This window comes from Strix aluco, chromosome 2 (assembly GCF_031877795.1).
Source record: "Strix aluco isolate bStrAlu1 chromosome 2, bStrAlu1.hap1, whole genome shotgun sequence".
Taxonomy (NCBI): Eukaryota; Metazoa; Chordata; class Aves; order Strigiformes; family Strigidae; genus Strix; species Strix aluco.
Window position 1 is genome coordinate 105,934,367 of NC_133932.1, and position 20,148 is coordinate 105,954,514.

Genomic DNA, 20,148 nt, shown 5'->3' on the forward strand with positions numbered 1-20,148 from the left:
ATGAGTTTAGTAACTCCAAAGCCGTAGCATTACAGCAGCATGAAGCCTTCCCTTCTCAAATCACTTTAGTTTTTCAGCCCCAGAAAACAGCTGCTTGAAATGAAGAGGGGCCAGAAGAGGAAGAATTCGGTTATGAGGCTGACTTCACTTCCAACTCAAAGTTCCACCACGGATTGTTGACACACACATTTACCAGCCACAGGCCTCCCACCTAACAGCACGTAGCAGCTCCCAACGCAAGGAGCTGGATCCCAACTTTCCCTCGCCCTGCCTCCACTGCAGGTAGCAGCAGCACAGCTGAGGCCACTGTTTGCCACCTCCACTGTCCTTCCCTGCCATCAAGTATGGTTTAACCTCTCCTCCCTGGTGCCTGGCAGCCTTGACACTGCAGAAGATGACTTGCCCTTTTCCCTGAGAAACTGCATTTTTGGGAAGAGTGGTGCAGCCAGCACAAAACCACTTCTCTTGCAGGTCACTGGAGAGAAGCAGAATAAAATCCTGCATCTCGAGAGCCTCTGAGCTGACACTTTCCTACAACAGGCTGAAGGGAGACTTCCCATCAGAGGCTCTGCCATGCAGAAAAGCATACAAGATTGATAGGAGTATGCGACCCACTAGTTTGGCATGTTTGCACACCAATTAAATATCCCAATTAGCCTGGAGTACAGACAGGATGTCACACAATTTGCCCTAAGCCATTCAACCCAACAGCAAGGCTGTGCTCATCATGGTTTTAAGCACCTGCTTTTCAAAGCAGCACTTCATCTGGACACAGCTGCCACACAGCCCTTTGCTCCAGACTTGTGCCTGGGGTTCCCAGCCTCAGCCTAACTAGCCCAGCAGCCAGGCAAGGGGAAGAGCTGTTTTCACTCTCACATACCAGCTCCACTCAGTTTTAAACACTTTGACTCACTGGTAGTGGAAGCCAGGAGTACTAGGGGCTGCATGGCCATACAACCACTGTCCTGCCCACACTAACCTTGCTCCACTGATGATAAGCAAGTAAGTCTCAAACTAAGCAAGTGCTTACCCTCCCCATCCTTTAAGGCTCCCAGTTTTCAACAAAGATGCAACAGGAAGGGTAAGAAAACATCCTCACCTGGCCCTGTTAAATCTTCTGCAAGGAAAGCAGGAGTTGGCTTACAGTGATTTTACTTAGGCTTTGAACCTGTCTCTCTGCCTTTCAGCCCCATTGCATGAAGGCAGAGGAGCATTAATTTACATTGCTCAGATTACACTGAAATTGTACCTCAGCCAGAAGCGCAGCTGACCCAAAACCCTTTCTCAGGAAAGCCAAAAAATAGATATGTAAATGAAGTTCCCATAAAACTAAAATAGGGTGTGTTTAAACCAGACAGGAACCTCCAAGGTAACTAGGGCACGCTCTGCTCCCACCTCCACTGCCAGTATCTCACTCCTCCCAGCCTGCTGCCGTATCTATCTCACCCCTGCAGAAACCTACCTCCAGCTCAGCCCTCTGGTACCAGGGGCCAAAAACTGACATGCAAGACAAAGATGCCAAAACTCTGGAGGCCTGAGGCCTCACAGATCAACAGCTGGCAAGTGAGTCATACCCTCCCCTTTCAGGCACCTCCTAGACTGCTGCCATCACTGCAGCAGGAAATAAGTTAATGATTTGTAGTCCAAGGCAACACCCCTGGTCACGCACACAGTCGTGCTGTCAGCAGTGACATAAAGCCCCTTGCTCTAGCTGGGGCTCTGTGAAGGTGTTTGTGCTCCTTTATTCAATCCAAACTGCCATGAGGTCGGACAGGCAGAAAGCGCAAGGAACTGGTTACTGTTGCATCATAGCAAGAACCAGAGAAGCAATGGCAGTTTGCTCCAGGTCTGTCAAACAGATGCATTTCCCAACAAGAAACACAGCAGGAACAGTAAGTTACAAATACTCAGGTAAGTCTCAAGCCCAGACATGCACCTGCTTTGTATTAAGCCTAGGATAGGGCTAGACCATTCCAACATTTCTCTCCCCAAGAAGTATGAAAACCCCCCAAATCCTGCAATTTGACCGAGCTCTAGTTAATCTGTTCCTGAAGAGCTGTCCAATACAAAGAAGCTAGTGTCACAGCCAGGCTGTGCTGGAAAACCTACCATTTCACTCCCTCCCCAGACTGTTCCCAGTACCTGGGCTCAGAGTGTGCTGGTGTTAAGACTTCCGCTCCATCCATCCTACCCAGATCTTGAAGTCATACTACAACTGAGGACAGACTCAAGTATCCTTGTCTGACAAAAGATGCTCAGCCAGCACTCAGCTTGAGTAGCAAATATTCCATTCGGGTTTGGTTTTTTTTATTAATCCAGAGAGAAGTCTCTGTACAATCATGAAAGATGAAGGTGGTCCTCTCCATTACGACGACTTTTCTTGGGCTCTGCCTTATTGACCTCAGCCTGCTCTTGCACTCCAATGCCACAGGTAGAAACTGCACGAAGTCTGTCTGGAGACAGTCAAGTTGTAGTGTGCTAGGACCAGGCTATACTACTGACAGTACCAAATCCTTGGACAAACACCTTGCTGCAACCTCTCCTGCAAGTCACCCTAAGAAACACACTAGACCAAGAGGTATCACCTAGAATGGGTTTAAATGAGTTTTATTTTAGACAACCTACATGACAGATGTTTGGTTTTCTTTTTTTTAAAACAATGCCTCCACTCCAAATCAGGGTCAAAATAAGTGAATAAAGCTCAAGATGACATCAGTCCAGTTATTAGACATTGCCGATTCCTGGTGTTGTGCCGATGAAGAAGAAACAGCAGCCAGCTATGAAGACAGGTGATCCAAAACCATACTGTTTGATTTGTTACTGAAACAAGAGTAGCAAGAGTTAGTCCAAGGTCATGACAGTCACAGTAAGTTTCTACAATTTATTTGTGTATTCCCTAATTCAATCTGAGCTGCCACAGGCAGGCAGGCAGAAAGCGCAAGGAAGTTATTTTTGCATCTTAGTGCAAACCAGAGAGCAACAAGAAAAGTGCTCATGGTCTATCAGAGGATGCTGATCATTTTTACAATATATAAAGCAACTAGCATCAGCTGCTGAGCAAGCCAGACAGGATACTCATTCACACTCTTTTTGCTTGACACACCAAGTTTCAGGTTTCTTCTCAAAGAGGAGAATGCCCTCAACAAGCGCTAAAGCCTACCATGTATGTGCTGTCTCTTACAAGTGCTTTACCAAGAAGCTGGAAGAGTTTTTTTGCCCACTGGAACACCCTGCTACTATTCTTTCACTCCATCTTGAAGCAGATGGAGTTAAACCCAATCACACACCCAAAAGCTCTGCCCAAGTAGTGGAGATGCACACAAGCTGCTGCTCCGACGAGGCACCTTCCTGGTGACCACCCATTCCAGGGCCCAGGGCAGACATCACCCTTCACTCAAGCTGCAGGAAGTGGTGTGTCTGTTTTGGCCAATAAAAATGTTCCTTTAGTTGGGCTACTGCTCCACACTAGAAGTTGGTTCATCTTTACATGACTTGCATACCAGAAAGCTTGTAAGAGGCTTTACAGATAAATTTAGCTGGCTATAAACAGACTTCATATGTCCACAATGACTGAGCAAAACAATCGGTGATCCCACACTGCTAGCCTGCAGTGAATTCCACAGCTCTCCAAATAAGCCCAAAAATGCAAGTACTGGGATTCAAATACTTCATTCATTGCAACCACATTTCAACATAGGACAGTTAAAGACAAAGCAGACCACAGGAGCTGTCTGAGCTCAGGCAGCTGGGAGATCCCAGACAGAATAAGGTTAAGCACTCATTCAAGTATTACCATGTTCCCAAACTGAGGGCAGTATTTAAACACACAGCTCTTGCATAACAAAATAAGGGCATCAGATTAAGTGAAAGAAGATGGAACGTGACCACGTAAGGTACTTCAGCATTAACCCCCACAAGAGGGATGTGAAGTAGAAGTGCTCCTTTTCAGAGGACATTGTCTTTAATCTAACAGTTTAAAACCATTACCAATTACACACATCTCATCAAGGCAATTCTTCCCGCATTTCTTAGCCATTAACTCACCATGAATCATTGCAGTGAAACTATGTCCCTCTTTAGTATAACTGAATAGTATACAAGGGAAGTTTCAGCCACGTTGTATAATATGAAGCAGCAATTAGGCCGTACTTAGATGAACTTCAAGTTTTTAAACTGGCAGCTACTGTTCAACTTTAACAGGGACACAACAAAACAAGCGATGCATTGAAAGAGCTAATCATGTAGTTAGGCACATTCATCCAGTTCAGGTCAGTACTTACACATTTCTCGATTTCTAAGCCATCCTTAAAGAAAATCATATATGGGGTCACACCATCCTCACGGAAATCCAGGAGAGCCACCATACCATCTGGATTCATGTTCTCTCCTACAAAGAACTTCAAAGAAAGGTGTTACTAAGATATTTAATGAGCTATTACCAGGACAAAGTGCCTTTTTATACAAGAAAGCTGTAACATCTCCAAGTTCAGTTTAAAAGTCTCCCTGACTAGCTGCAGGGATTTTGCTTTCTGCCATTTGTCTGTTTCAGTACCACATAACTTTACCACACTGCTATGAACAGCAGAGTAAGACACAGCAGGGGCCAAAGTGATCCATCTTTCAAGTCTTTAACTCCATGGTTCCTAAATGGTGGTAACTACAGATGTAGTTAACTACATGCATTGCAAGCTGAGGAGAGATCCCCAAACACTTAGGAGTCTTCCACTCTTTCTCCTCCCTGACTCTCAGGGCCCCTAATACTCTCAGAGAAGGGCAAGTTATGTCCCCACAACAGGAGCCCTCAAAACCCTCAACAAGCTAGTTCAGATGAGTATCACTGCAATACTGCTGTAAGCAGACATTAAGTTTCATTACCTGGTAGTTTTTGAAGTTAGCAAGGATGTGTTTGATTTGTTCTGCGGCCCCTGTCATGAAAGGCTTTACTCTCTCTGGCTTGTGTTCCTCAAGTCTGGCTTTGATTCTGGAAGGAAAAAAAAAAGCTCTGAAAACATGTTCTAGCTTAGTAACTTCAATGTGTAGCACTACAACACAGTAGTTACTAGCAGTCAAACCACTTGATTTCACTGCCTTTCCCCCTCTCCAAGCCCCTAAATTTTAACTTAATTTTGCTAGTGAATTATAGTGCCCACCAATCATATCAAACTCATGTTATTTCTAGGCCAGTGGTAGACAAAAATTAACAAGCCATTTCCACAGCACCAAGAGTACTATCTATCAGTATCACAAAGCATTTTCACCTTTAATACTAATAACCCACTGAACCATGAGCAACAGAAATTAAACCTTGAACTAGCAAAAAGTTCCATTCACACACATTGTTTTTGGACATTTAAACTGTCAAGTTAGAAAAGCTTCGTGAAGCTTTTCTTCACACCTCACCCTCTTCCACATGAACGTTTGGCATAGAGGAATCCAAAAGAAAACAGCAAGGTTACAAATAATATCCAAAGCACATGATCAGGTCCTCTACCTCAGCCAAGGTAAACTTAGATATTCCAGTAACAATTCTTTAGATCTCCGGTTTTGCCAAGTATTAAGACATTACTGAAGTTCACAGCCAGTTTGGCACCTGTATCAGAACTAACACCTACTAGGAATAAAGTTCAAAGCTGTTTTTAAAATCTCAGCACCTAAAAATTTTGCAATCTCATTTAAAGAAAATGCCTACCCACACTTACGCTTTCATGTAGTCCTTGATGTACTTCTTGTAGGTTTCTTTTGTAAAGCTGGTTTCCTGAAGGTGGTGGTTTATTACTATATCAACACCAGTTATGACCGTGGCTTCTGTTCCATCTCCCTCAGGACCTTCAGCAGAGGCATTGCCACCAATTAGAGAGTCATCAATTTGACCCTCTGTCCTGGTGACCATCTAGATTTAGAGACATCAAAAAACTTAACGGCTCTGCAAAAATCTTCGTGCTACCGCTCTTACACATCTATGACCTGACAGCAGGGCATGACTTCAGAGCCACAGTTAAGTGCAAGGAATCTGACTGCAGCCCGAGCACGGATTTCTGAAGCCAGGGCTCCTCTCCCGGTGCCTGACCAAAGCTTCGTTACACCGCCGGCGCTGCACTCCACCTTGGGGCACACCACTTGCGGCAGCGGCCGGCCCTGCCCCGGCCACAGGCACCAGGCCGTGGTGGGTCTCCCCCTCTCGGGCCCCGGGCAGGGAAGCCAGCCCGCTCCCCCCAAACCCTGCCTCCGCCACCGGCCCGGCAGGCCCGGCTCCACGCAGCGGCCGGGCCCTGAGTCACCGCAGCGAGGCCTGCCTCCCTCTCCCCCCCCTCCCTCGGGGCGGGCGGGCCACTCACCTTCCCCTCCACTTCCAGGCACAGGCCGTTCGCCACCTCCCGGATCTTGTAGATGTCCGAGAACATCTCGTCCTCTGCGGGGGCACAGACACACAGGCGGGCGCCGCCGCGTCAGCCTCCCTCCGCCCTCCGCCTCCCCGCGGACACCTTCCCCTCACCGCGCTTCCAGGCCCCGCTCCGGCTTCTCGTCACCCCCAGCCGGGGGCTCGGCGCGCCAGCCCGGGCCCGGCGGCCTCGGCCGGGGCGGTCGGCACCCCCGTCCCCTTCCCCCCCCGCCCCGCTCCCCGCCGCCCGCACTGCACATGCGCGGCACCGCCGGGCCCAGCTGCCGGGCCCAGGCCGCGGCCAGCCGCTTCCCCCGCCCGAGCGGCCGCCCGCCCGGCCCTCCCGGCGCCCTCCCCCGCGCGGCGCCGCCGCCCTTACGGCTGATGCAGTCCCGGTAGATGATCATGGCGGCGGGGGACGGCGGGGGGCGGCGGGGAGCGGCGGCGCGGGTCTCTGCGCAGCGACCCAAGAGCGGGCGGGAGCGAGGCGGAAAGGGCCGAGTCAGCGCCTGCCGGAGCTCATATAGCGGGCACGTCCCGGCGCGTCATCGCGCACGCGCGCCCTCCTCCTCCGCCCCCCCCGCCCCCGCCCCGCGCGGCGCCCCCGCGCGGCCGCTGGGCGGGAAGGCGCTCGGCGGCCTCTGGAGGGGCCGCCTGAGGGGGGGTTACTGCAGCGCAAAGCGGCTCCCCCCGGCCCGGGGCCGCAGAGCCGTGCCGGCGGGCGGGCGGCTACGTGCCAGTGCGGACCAGGCAGGGGAAGCTGCGGTCGGAGGCCAGCCCTCTTTCCCCTCAGCCGCGGGCAGGGGGTGAGGGCGGGCTGTCGCGGTGGTGGCTCATCGCTGTGCTTTGACGGGCAGATTTGCCCAGCGGCTGTAGCCGCCTTCCTCTTGCTGATTTTTTTTTTTTTTTTCCACTGACCTGGGCACGAATCTTACTCTTGAGCTCTGGCACAAGCTCAGTTTTCAAGGGGAGACGCTCCGAGCCTTTCCCAGGCCTCTGGAGGAAGCGCTGCTGCCCGTCTCCCGCCGCGGTCGGGGGTGCCGCTACGTCATTTGCTGTGCTCGCTCCATTAACAGCCCGAGAAGGTGTGTACCGGCTGTCCTGACCTCCTCCAGCTGCTGCCTGCTCACCTGCAGTGTGGCTCGCTGTGATCTCCATCAGCTGTAATGACTGCTGCAATGTGGGCTGTGCTCCCTCGCTGCTGGGGAGCTCCTGATGCCTTGTGAGGGCCATGACATGTATTCACTGTACTGAGTGCTGTGCCTTCTCCAAATGTATTTTTTAAATGGACAAATATTTAAGAAGATGTTAGACTCTTCCTGTTATTACTCCCTTAGATAAATTGAGTTGGGTGTGTTCAGAGATGCCACTTCTGCGCTTGCAAAAGGACTGTTTGGGGCAGGTATATTTTTCTTATTTTTACACAGATAAGTGAGATTAAGCCCAGCAGTCAGGGTCGAGATGAAAGGCAGGAGGACAGTAATACCTAGGCCTCTTTTTCTCCCCCCTTGCACATACTTTTCTGCAGCAGCCTGTCACAGTTGAAATAAATGTAGACCTCCCTTGAACCCCGATTCTTATGGGACATTGACAAAATACCTTCAAAAGACATCATGGGACCTAAAATGCTTAATGCTGCTAACGATCTTGGACTTGACAGAGATGCTAGGGTACAGGATACAATTCCCTGTCCCTCACCCTCCTCAGGCAGTAAATTACTCATTGCTTGCTTTGTGTGTGCCAGAGGAACTCACGTTTTATCTTCTCTTCCCCTGATACCCCTTCTTTTGCTCCAGATATCAGTGCCCTTTTTTTTTTTTTTTCAAATGGTCTAGCTGCTTACGTCATCTCATTAAATTTGTAAGTCGTTCTCTGCTGCTTTTCACCTTCAAGACTACTGCTGCTATTTCAGACCTGAAGAAGGGGCTTCTGCCCAAAAGCTCATCTGTTTTTTCTGTGGCAGCTGTCCTGATAAAAGATAACCCCTGTTTTTACAAACCACAGTAGAAAAAGAGCAACTTACATCTTTAGCAGTAGGTTGAGTGACAAGGGAACATTTGGCTCCTTCACCGTAGTGTAACATGCAGCTAAAAACATCCAGTTAGTAGGTGTGCTTCAGTGTGGTTTTATTCTGAAGAGATTGTTCTAGAAAAATTTTTATTTCTGTAGTAGTATTGAAACCTCTTACAAATTCAGCAGTTGACTCAGTTTACTGGAGTTAGGGTAGAAACCCTTTGACACAACTGCTAAGGTAGAGATGGACCTTCAGGTTGCTTTGCCAGTAGGTCTGTATTCAGAGTTGCAGCTGTGAAATGGCAGGTATTATTTAAAAATGCATTGGTTAAATAGGTCAAGGCTCCTGCGTGAACACCAATTTGAGGTGGAGTTAAGCTAAATACAAAGCTGAAAAAGCTTTAAATGGGACTAGGTGTGTTGACGTGACAAGGTTTTGCATCCTTTTAACCTGAGTTGCTTTTAAAACTGATTTAAACTCAGACAACCCTGAATAAATCCCAGGACTAAGTTAGTGATATTTTAATTGGTGTAGGCTTTGCAAGAAGCACTTCACCGAGGTACCAGTGATAAAAATTTTCTGTGATGCCATTATAAACAGATAATTTTGTCATCTGCTGATACTTTGTGATGAACTAGATAAGAAAATGCATTAATTTTTTTTTTTTTTTTTTTTTCCCCCCCCAGAAACCAATGTCGTTTGAAGAAAACCTTAGTGTTCCTCACCTGCTTGCTGTGCAGGCAGCCCCTTCAAGCACCTCTTGCATCCAGACAGGGTTAATACATTACAGAGTGGCAGGTTAAAAAGGTGGTCCCTCTGCAGCAGGGTCTTTTTAGGTGCCAACTGACATCTAGAATGATGTGACAGCTTTTCCTGACAGCGCGCCTCATCTTTGGAGACGTGTAAATCCCCAAGGACTGATGGAAGTCCTGTGCTTTTATAGATGAGGCTTTTAATATCATTTGAGGAGGATTTTCTAGGTAGGTGTCTGCAGGGTCTCGCCAGAAGCCTTTCTCATGGAAGACACAGCTAGTCGTGAATTAATGGCAGTGTTACTCACTTCCATCAAATATTAGCATCTGGATATGACTGTGCTCAGCTAATTGTTTGTGTCTTGGATTAAAATGGCAGATGACAGCTGATACTTCACCATTCTCTAAGTAAACATTCTCTAAGTAAACAGTACATTTTCAGCTCATTGTGGCCATTCCCACTGAGCTGTATGAAAAGGGAGGAGGTCCTGCCTGCAGCTAAATCTGTTGCCAGGTGCAGTCAGTGGAAATAAATGAGAGGTGAGGCTGGGCTATGATGTAAGGGACAGCACCAGTGCATTCTTCTAACATTTGTAAAAGGCTGTGAAGGTCACATAGTGGTGGTGATATTTTATATCATTTGCTGGATGTGGGGGAGAGGGTGCTAAATATATATATATATCCTGCTAGAGAGAAACTGGAAAATTGAAGACTAAACAACTGATCAAGACCTGGCACTGCAGAGAGGCTTGGCAGGGCAGTCTGTGCCCAGTGCCCCCTTCCCCAGGGCATCTCCTGGTACTACGGCTCTTGCGCTGGGAGAGAGGATGCATGGCAACTCCGTGATCAGCTTGTGTCTTCACAAATCTGGCTGGAATTTAGGACTGAAACAGCTGTGACTTTATAGCCCCTCATTCCACCCACCCAGATGGAAACTGTAGGTCTAACTGGTTTTGTCCAAGTTTTTTCCCCCGGGGAGTTTCAGGGCAATAAAGATTTGATGCCTAGGTGCTAAACCTTCTTATTAATTGGGATTGATCTCAGAAAACCAGCCCATCAGTTTGATTCTTTCAGGTGTGTTTAGGTTATGCAATACAGCCAGCCTTTCAGGCCCTGGTGTGCTAGGTTTGTGTGGTGGGGTTTTGGTAGTGGAGGAGAGGGCTACAGCCGTGACCCCTGTGAGAAGCTTCTCGAAAGCTCCCCCAGCTCCAAGCTGGACCCACCTCTGGGCAAGGCTGAGCCAATTAGCAGCAATGGCTGCGCCTCTGCGATAACGTATATAAGAAGGGAACGTGAGAGGGGGTTGGGAGTTGTGAGGAGGAGTTATGAGAAGGGCAGTATGCGAACACTGAGGTCAGTGGAAGGAAGGAGGAGGAAGCAGGGGAGGTGCGTCCGAGCAGAGACCTACCCTGTATCTCGTGGTGAGACAGCAGGGCTCCCTCCTGCCACCCATAGCGGTCACCGGTGGAGCAGAGGTTTGCCTGCAGCCTCTGGAGGACCCCACACTGGAGCAGGCGGCTGTGCCCAAAGAAGGCCGGGACTCTGTGGGAAGAAGAGGCCCCCACTGTTGTAGCTCAGCGCTGGGAGGACTGCAGCATGTGGAGCTGACCTACACTGGAGCAGCATGGGAATGTCTGCGGCCCATGGGAAGAACTCAAGCTGGAGAAAGTTCATGGAGGACTGTCTCCCGTGAAAGGGATGCCATGTGGAGCAGGGGGAAGAATGCAGAAGAGTGCTTTTTTCCCCCCCTCTTGGAGGAAGAGTGGTGGACTGACTGCACTCCCCATCCCCCTCCCCTTGCGCCGCTGGAGGGGAGGGAGTAGAGATATTGGGAACAAAACTGAATCTGGGAAGAAGGGAGGGGTGGGGGGAGGTGTTTTTAATATATCGTAGTGCTTCTCATTGTCCCATTCTGTCTGTTAAGTGTTGTTAGTGTTTGAATTAAAGTGATGTCCTTTTTCTTCCCCTAACAAGTTTGTCTTTTGCCCATGACCTCAACGGGTGAGCCACCCTTCCCTGTCCTTATCTCGATTCCCGAACCTTTTGCTTAATTTTTCTCCTTCCCAGCACTGGGGGGAAGGGGTGAGTGAAGGGCTTCGTGGTGCTCAGTTGCCCTCTGGGCTCAAACCATGACACCTGGCTATCCTTGGAGCCTTTTGGATCTCAAGCCAAAATTCATAATTTAGATCGACGTTGGCAGTGTACTAAGCCAGAATCCCACATCCCAAGATTGGTACTTGAAAGAGTTGAGCTTTGATCATCAGTGTAGCTTATTGGGTCCAATCTAGTCACAAACAATAGGGTATGTTAGACTGGATTAGATCAATGAAGATATCCCAGACAAAGGCATCACTTTTTAGCAGACAAGAAAGGTCTTCGGTTCAGCAACAGCCCCTCCTGCACTCAGAAGTAATGTTGGTATTGTTACCCTGACGTTTACAGTATTTGCAATCCTTCCTGTTGCAGCTGGGTCCCTGAAAATCCTCTGCATCTTCCCTGGCTGTACACCCACAGCTCTGTTTTGCTTGATGGCTGGCTGCACTTCTTCAAACAGACAGAGAGGTCACTGCACAGCAACAAAACCCCTTTTATCTGTGACATTACATGCACCAGTTCAGTTTACCTAAAACCTTGCTAGTGGGGATGTGTGAGGGTGTCAGGCTGCGCTGCAACTAGTGTGTTTTCAGGAAAAACAGGACTGGAATTGCCAAGATAAGAACTTTAAAGCAAAGTGCTGCCCAAATCTGCAGCCACATTTTAGACTTAGTAACCATATAAACATCCATGTGACTAAAAGAACTGTGGTAGAAAGGTCTGCTCCTTTCTTGGGTCTGCTACCACTCAGTGTTTCACTAATGTGCTGAATGCTGGAATAGAAGGTGCATTCATTAAAGTTGCAGACAACATTAGGTTGGGAAGGATCACAAGTGTATTTGAGATGGAGGTTAGAATTAAAAAAATTATCTTGACACAATGGATAAATGGCCTGAATTGTTAGAAGGCCCTTGGGCAAGGCCTGTAGGTCAATGAGCAGTCAAACAAATTTACTAAAGGAAAATCTTTCAAAGGCTTTCAAACACAAAGATGCAACATGAGGTTCAAGCAAGTTCTGAGCCACACACTGCTAGAAGCTGAGAGGGTGTACGGGGGAAGTCCTGCCTCATACTGACCCTGGTCCTCTGCTCTGCCCTAGGCTTCTGCTGCTGGCAGATGTCAGGGGATGCTGAGCTGGTGCTGCACCCTGTATGGCTGCTCTGATGTCATCATGCTCTTCAGTGCAGAGCAGAAATGGTCGTCCACAGACACAGAACAGAGAACTGGGCAGCAGTTCTGCAGAAAAAATCTGGAGTACTGGCGGATCCAAAGCTGAATCAGAATCATAGGATCACAGGTTGGAAAAGACCTTCAAGATCATCGAGTCTGACCATAAACCTAACACTGCCAAGTCTGACTCTAAACCCTCTCTGTAAGTGCCACATCTGCAGGTCTTTTAAATACCTCCAGGGGTGACTCAACCACTTTCCTGGGCAGCCTGTTCCAGTGCTTGACAACCCTTTTGGTGAAGAAATTTTTCCTAATTTCATCTGTCTTACCTGTTTTAAGAAAAGCCCATGCCATATTGCAATATAGAAGTGGTGATGTTATGTGTAAGAAACTTCTGCTCTCTTAAATATGTGAGGGACTGAGCTCTGTTCAGTGCTGCTAATACCTCCTGGAGCACTGACTGTACCTTTAGCAATGCACTTTGAAAATGGTGTGGACTAATTGGCAAGGGTTCAGAAGAGCAGTCGGAATGAGTAGAAGGAATATGAGTTGCTTTATTTAGCTGCAAGGGAGTTTTAGATTAGACATTGGAAATACTTTCCAGTACTGTCAATAGAGAAGCAAGGAATAGACTGTCCACCTGGTTCTCTGTCCCTGCAGGTTTTTGAGAATAGATTAGAAACCTGCTCAGGTGAGTTCAGAAAGCATGTTTAGTCCACCATGAAGGACAGAAAATAGCTGATCCTCCCCCACAACAGAGGGACAGACTGCTTCTAGGTTCTCCCTATTCTGTGTCACCCAGTGATTCTTAGATGTACTATGTGCTGTCATTTACACCTGTTTAGACTGGTTACACAACTGGGATAAAAACAATATCCTCGTATCCCTATTCAGAGTGGACAAGAGGGTTTGGTAAAAGGATGTTGTCAGAGAGGAATGTGTTTGTTGCCCTGCACAGCAAGATGGGCCTGCATGGAAATCACATGTGCACAGAGAGAGGGGCATTCATGTTCTGCAGTGCCCAGAGCTTTAACCCTGGTACCTTTAGTCCTATCTCAATACCACTTGGTACAGTCCTTTGACTCAGATTAGAGGCTGCAGAAAGGGCTGCATGCCAAACTTAAGGGAAAGGTGAGCAGGGACTTAACTACTTGTGCTTGGCAGGACTCTGCTTAATCTGTAGGCAGTAAGCCTGGATCTCTCTGCAGAGAGATCTGCTCTTACAGCGGAGTGGAAGATTTAGAAAGTCATCCACAAAAAATAATAATAATAAAAAAAAATCAGTGCACACCTGACTGGTTCAGTCGCTTTGCAAAGAATGAGAGTGGAATTCATCCTATTTAACCTCCACAGTAGAGATGGCTCACCACTAGATCCCTTTGTTAAGTGAGCTGAATCTGACTTATGGAGCCGCAGGGCCAGCTATGTAAGGGAAGGGGAGCTGGGAGTGCGGGTGGTGGCGAGGCAGGCAGGGACTGTGTCCTCCCCAGCAAGGGCTCAGTCTCACAGTGCCCCAGCGAGGCCAGTGGAGTGGGACCAAGGTCCGAAGTCAAGCCAGAGCTGGGATGAGCTGGATATGGGGCCAGGCACAACATGGCCGCAACCTAAGGCAGGCGTGGAGCGAGGGAAGGGCCTGAGCGCAAATGCAGCTGCTGAGCCGTGGGGGGAGAGAGCCCCAGTGAGGCCACTCGTGGCTTCGTCTCACACCGCAGCTGGTTTTACTGCAATTTGAGACAAGATTATGACTTCTATCTACAGACACCCCTCTAAAGTTGAACAGCTTTTTTCTAACTCCAGCTAACCTCTCTGCCTAATTTTTTTCTCTGAAGCCATTGAGCTGAACTGTATCCTCAGTTAACTTAGCGATCCCCATAGAGAAGACTCAAAGAAGACTTTCCCCCCCACTAGATCTCTGTATTTGCCCTCCCTTCTACTTATTTGGGTGCCTGTGACATACCGAGATACCCCACTAGATGGCGGGACGGGAGCCGGTGGATGGCAAACAGGACTCGACTCACCTTAGGAAGCCAGAGCTTTTTCCACTGGTGTTGGTGTCATTCCCATATCACCTGGAATGCCCCAGGACCAGTGCGAGAAAAATTCGATCTTGGACCTGTAACTGATACAACCTCTCTGGGCTCCTAGCCAGTTGGATGCTGCACAAAAATACCATTCTCTCCAGATAATTAGCATCCCCATGTGATGAGCTTGGGTCTATTGAGTTTTTAACCATTAGAGAGGCTAATCCTGCTGTGCTAAACTCACTCAATTGTCATTTTTCAAAATGGCATTTGCTTCACAAATGTTTTGAAGCCTGAAATTGAGTTCTGCCATTTTAATCTATCGCTGTGTACTTTTTAGTTCATTGTTATGCAGTGTGAGCTCTCGGTCTTGTCAATAGAGAAATAATCATCAGAGCATGCAGCACGTTAATGGTGTTATTCCTAAAATTCTGGCAATGGATTTGCCAGCAGGTAATAAATAAGGCACACACTCAGTTATGTTTATAAAGCAAACCTTGCTACAGATGCTCCAGGAGAATGGCAGGAATAAAGGTGGCATTATAAGGAAATGGGTAGATCAACCTTTTGGTCTCCCAGTTGTGCAAAGCATCACTTTCAAATACTGTAGGGGAAAGCAGACAACAGGACCAAAAGACTGCATTTTGGAAAACAGCTTCCTAAATGTCAATCCAGTAACGTGAGTTCATAACACTTGTCAGAGGCAAATACAAACCTGCTATTATTTTCAAAGATCCCAAGACAGATTTATTATTTATTATTTTCTGGTAAGGATTTTGTGTCTACTTGATTCCCTTCTTCTGTGAAAAACAGAAAGGGACCTGAGCAACAAAGGATATGTCGGAGCATTAGGAGGTATCATCCAGCTTCTGAGTGATTTTCAATTGCTCTGGTTTATATTGTTTTAGAAAGGTATGGATGGCAGTACTGTAGGAACCATTATGAAATGGAGAACCTTAACAGAAGGATGGTAGAAGAAGCTCTTTGCAGATTGTCCCCCACAGATATGCTCTGAGAAAATAAGGGCTGATCTGTTTATCTATCTGTGAGGTGGCTGATAACCTTAGGCACTTTAAGATTAGGGTAGGAAAGGACCTTGAGTGGTCAATCAGCTGGTGTTCTTGCATCAGGGGGATTAGTTAGACATGCACCACTCTGGGGAGATTTTTGTCTACCTTGTTTTTCAGATGTCCTCATGATGGAGATTTCTATCCTCCTCTGCAGAACAAACATTTACTGCAAAAGGGGCTGGGGGCTGGGTCCTTCCACTCCCCTGTGAGTGTTGTAAATATAGGATGGATCATAACCCACATTAAAGTGGATTTAGGGGTCTGTCTGATGCTCAGATCCTTATGGAGCTCAGTCTGCCTCATTCTACATGGAACTTGGCTGTACAGTTTCCATATTTATCAAAAAAATTTCTGTGTTATTTTGTCATTACTTTCACACAGGATGAAGCAGGATGTTCCTAGCTGTTTGTTTCCTTCACTGGGCCAGTGGGCACATGGAAGTCTGCAGGGCCGTGACACTGTAGGCAGAGAGGAGAAATGGAGGAACCAGCCCATCTCATGTATTTCTGCCAAGAAGCTTTTTATATAAAAAGCAGTTTAGCTAACGAATACAATTCAGGGCAGAGTTGCCTGAAGTGATAATAGATACTTCTGTGAAAACATAAGAGCAGTTCTCAGTGCTGATCAGAAGACTAAACTGTTAATGAAATTTTAAGAAAGAAACAGAGAATAAAACCAGAAACATCCCTGCTGTACATATGTCTGTACACACACACAGAGTAAACACGCATATATACACACACACATTTTGTTTATAACTGCTGTATGCCCAAATGGCAAATGCCGTGTGCAGTTCTGGCCTCCCAGTGTCAAAAAGGTATGATAAAAGTAGTAACAGTACCAGGAAGAGAGGCCAGGAACAAAATAATAAACTGGAATAGGACACACCAACTTTAAAAAGAGATGTCTGGGATGGTGGGTATGACAGCAGTCTTTGAAATTAACAGTGGCACTGAGAAAGTTAAAAAAGGTCAATTATTCACTGCCTGTCAGCAGACAGGAACTATAGGAACATCAAGAAAATGATGAGGTGACAGATTCAGAAGAGACAAAAGAAGGCTCCTTTTTATACCCTGTGTATAGTTATATTGTGGAACTTACTGCTCGAGGATGCTGTGGATGCCAAAAGTTCAGATTATTGCAAAAGCAATTAGAAAGAGTCATGAAAGAAATTGCAGAAAGGGCTATTAAGCACTTCTGGCACAAGACCTTCAGCCAAGGACTGCTGGAGGCCAGGAAATTTAACACTGAAATGTTACCCTCCTCTGCATAGATTTGTAGGTTTTGCGGGATAAAGGGTTTGGAAGAGATCTCCTGTATCCTTGAATCCCCTTTATTAACTTATCAATCATGTGCAGCCTCAGGGAGGGACGTTTCCAGGAAGGAAGAGGGAGCAAGAAGGTCACAAGGAGGCTGGGGAATCATCTCTGGCTGTTCCTCTGGCCTGAAATGACCCTTGGTGAGCTGTGGGGCCATGCTGAGGTGAGGGAGGACCGCTGCCTGCTCTGCCTCACCAGCTCCCAGCTATGCTGCTTGCATTAGCTGCTGCCCTGGTCTAATTTTGCTGTTTCATAGTTCTGACCTGGTTTTGACATTTGAAACAGCAAGTAAAACCCTCACATGTGGCAGGTGGTTTAGCTGCCATCAGCTTCCTTACTGTTTAATGACTGTGCCCAAATGCCCAGCCAAGGCGGTGTTGGATATCCCTGGGTAAGCAAAGGATTACGGAGGTGCTGCGAGGTCAGGCTGCTTTGTTTCAGCCATGCCAAGAAATCACGTCCACCCTCCACAGACTTTTGGGCAGCCACAGGCCCCGTCTGTCTGTCTTACTTTTGAGTTGTTCTGCAATGTGGTCTAGTCCTGTATTCCTCTACCTGTGGCTCACCGGGCATTAAATGACAGCAAATTCCCATCCGGGACATCCTGACATACGTGTACACCTTGCCCACAAACATTTATATGTGTGCAAGCAAGCAAAGGGCATCGGGAGATAGAAAAGACATATACGCACATGCAAAGTTGAGCATATATATTTTCCTGTTGTAAATGAAAACCGCTGTGGCCACGATACACACAGTGCCTGTTAGGTTTGGTTTTGTTAATTTTTTCCTAAATGGTTATGCTGTCCTTCAGTTTTGAAAATCTCAGTGGTGTGGGTGGGAGCACAGTACACACATGGGAGGCAATAAAGAAATTCCTGTGTGCCAAAACTCATGTTTACAGCCGCTCTTCTCTGTGACGGCAGTCAGTGCATAACCCTCCTGTCTCAGACTCTCCATGCATGAAATGAGGCTAGTAATGTTTATCCACCTACTGTGAGGGTTGATAGAACAAATCATTATTACTCCATGGGGATAGGAAACCAGGAAGAAATCCCACTGAAATAATTAATATATACAGGAGCAAGTGAATGCGGAGAAAAGAAAGAGGCTCGGGGGCATATGCTCTTATAGCACAAAGCAAATGATTCTCCACTGAGAACAGCATGAATATGGAAACCATGCAACAGATGCACTATGCTGAACATCAAATGTATGTAAATTATTCTGCTTGTCTTTTTGGTGCATTTCCTCACCATTCACGGATGGTTTTGTGCTGAACATCCAAGAGAGAAGCTGAGGAGTTCATTTTGGTTACAGTGGGTGTTGCAGACACACGGTGAGAGCGTGCAGGGTATGGTGTGCTGGCGCTGCCCAGAGCCAGGGTTGGCTGCTGAACAGCGGGATAGAAATTGGCCTCAGTTTTCAAACTCCTCTGCAGCAAGGCAGAGGGGGTGAGCCCCAGCCAGGCACTTAAGAGCAGTGCCATGGAAATGAGGGCAGTTTTTCTTTCTTTTTCTTTCTTTCTTTCTTTCTTTCTTTCTTTCTTTCTTTCTTTCTTTCTTTCTTTCTTTCTTTCTTTCTTTCTTTCTTTCTTTCTTTTAATCTGAGTTTATTACACACTCCTTTGGATTTCTGCTGGCTGCCAGTGCTATTTAAAGACTTGGCTTTTATCCAAAACCCGCACTCACGTGCTTCATAGAACTACAGATAGAAAAAAAGGAAATTCTCTGTTACCTCATTGAACAGTTCTGCTGCTGCTGAACACAAAAGAAACCATTTCAGTTTCTGCCTGCAGTTCTGACTTATAAGCAAGCTGCTTATCTGAGGGTCAGCTTTGCCAGAGGAACAACCTGACCACTTGTAAGTGCAGTGTGTCTATACTACTTGGAGTTTCACCAAGGCAGACAGAGGCTTGGGACAGTGATTTTTTACTTGCTTTTTTTTTTTTTCTTTTTAGGATTTCACATGAAAAGTACAAACACAAAGGCTGGATCTTCTGATTGTTGGCCCATCGAAAATTAAGGGCCATGAAAATTCTTCTTCATAAAATTCCTTGATTTCTGATGATATTCTCCATTCCTGAAAACAACCATGATTGTAGATATATTGACCAAATGTGTTTATTAATTCATAGCTTTTCTTTTGATTTAAGGCAGTTGTGACAAATTATTGCATGTTTCCATAGACAGGGAAACAAAACTATGGAGATCATGGATATTCAAGAAGGAGAGTAAGAACCCAAGATCTTGCCATGATAAAATATTTCAGTGGTGCTGATGCAGGAGTTTGGTCTTCAGAAAGCTACAGGGTTTGTTGTCAGAGTGTGGCATTTGGCCTTGCATCCCCAAGTTACAAAATGTTAACCCTAAAAGAGAAGTATGAAAAAGGGCTGGGTTTTGGACTGACAGCTGGAAAGTCCCATGTCCCAGCCCTGCTGGAGCAGTGCCACTTCCTAGGGTGTTCAGGGCTAAGCTTGTAAATCTGTATTTAAGAATCAAAGTAATTTTCTTCTGATTCTCAGAGGAGGTAGGATCTTCCTGTGATGCTCAGGTCTTGCTCTTGGCACTCAATTTGGGCTTCCATCTTTTGGTTTCAGTCCCTTTATTCATAGATGTACTTCTGGGCAGTAACTCTGACCACAGAGAGGTACCCTGAAGACTCATTATTGACAGCTCAGAAGTGCAGTATACAGGATGAGATCCTTTTAAAGCCTCGAGGAAGAAGGCTGAGTATTACAAAGCTTGTAAGAATTGCACCCCCTTGCTCAAGCCCAGTTGCGGAGACATGAACAGCAGCAGGCAGTGCTCCAGCCTCTTTTCACTATCAGTGAAATATCAGTTGTATTCAGGATTTTGAAGTCCATTATTTGCCCTTTTATACCATTAATATGAAGGACCTGCTAGCTTAAAAACTGTAACTAGGAATAGCTAGTTTAGGATTTACCAGGAGGCACAAAGTGAAGACAGACTTGTGCTCTTCCCCCAGTATTTCAACAATACTGTTATCATCCATATATCTATCTCAAAGAATTCAAAATTATATTAACATGCATACAGTGTTAACTACTGTTAGCTAAGTAATTTTTTGTATGAAAAATAAGAAAGCTACAGACTGCATATACTGCACACATGGACTTGCATACAGAACTCATGGAGAACATATTGGTGATCAGATTACATTAGTCTTTAAATGCAAATGTCCAGTAGAAATCTGAGAGGTAAAGACTGTTGAAAATATGTGTTCAGGTTTTGTCTGGTGTGTGATACAGTAGTGATATTAAGATGACTGCCGTTGTTACATTTTTTAATCGTGTAGTTTGCAAGACA

General features: G+C 46.6%; 1 protein-coding gene and 2 non-coding genes across 3 annotated transcripts; all 3 read right to left on the bottom strand.

Moving 5' to 3' along the window:
* Window positions 1–1,729: 1,729 nt before the first annotated feature.
* On the bottom strand, window positions 1,730–1,865 carry LOC141920357 (small nucleolar RNA SNORA31). Its single transcript, XR_012622301.1, has one exon. It is a non-coding gene; the product is annotated as a small nucleolar RNA SNORA31 (small nucleolar RNA).
* Window positions 1,866–2,591: 726 nt separating this feature from the next.
* TPT1 (tumor protein, translationally-controlled 1) lies at window positions 2,592–6,917 on the bottom strand. The gene is made up of 6 exons (XM_074815653.1): window positions 6,759–6,917; window positions 6,336–6,409; window positions 5,700–5,890; window positions 4,876–4,981; window positions 4,281–4,397; window positions 2,592–2,820 (listed from the first exon to the last, which is right to left on the bottom strand). The coding sequence occupies exons 1-6, from the start codon at window positions 6,784–6,786 to the stop codon at window positions 2,818–2,820; spliced, it is 519 nt and encodes a 172-aa protein (XP_074671754.1). The 5' UTR covers window positions 6,787–6,917; the 3' UTR covers window positions 2,592–2,817.
* Window positions 2,886–3,015, bottom strand: LOC141920356 (small nucleolar RNA SNORA31). Its single transcript, XR_012622300.1, has one exon. It is a non-coding gene; the product is annotated as a small nucleolar RNA SNORA31 (small nucleolar RNA).
* Window positions 6,918–20,148: the final 13,231 nt, after the last annotated feature.

Excerpts from the sequence above, each read along its gene's own strand:
- TPT1 (XM_074815653.1), bottom strand. The coding sequence starts at position 6,786 with ATGATCATCTACCGGGACTGCATCAGCC. Across the intron at positions 4,982-5,699 it reads ATCAAGGACTACATGAAAGC|AATCAAAGCCAGACTTGAGG; the intron begins GTAAGTGTGGGT and ends TTTTCCTTCCAG. Across the intron at positions 4,398-4,875 it reads CTAACTTCAAAAACTACCAG|TTCTTTGTAGGAGAGAACAT; the intron begins GTAATGAAACTT and ends CTTTCTTTGAAG.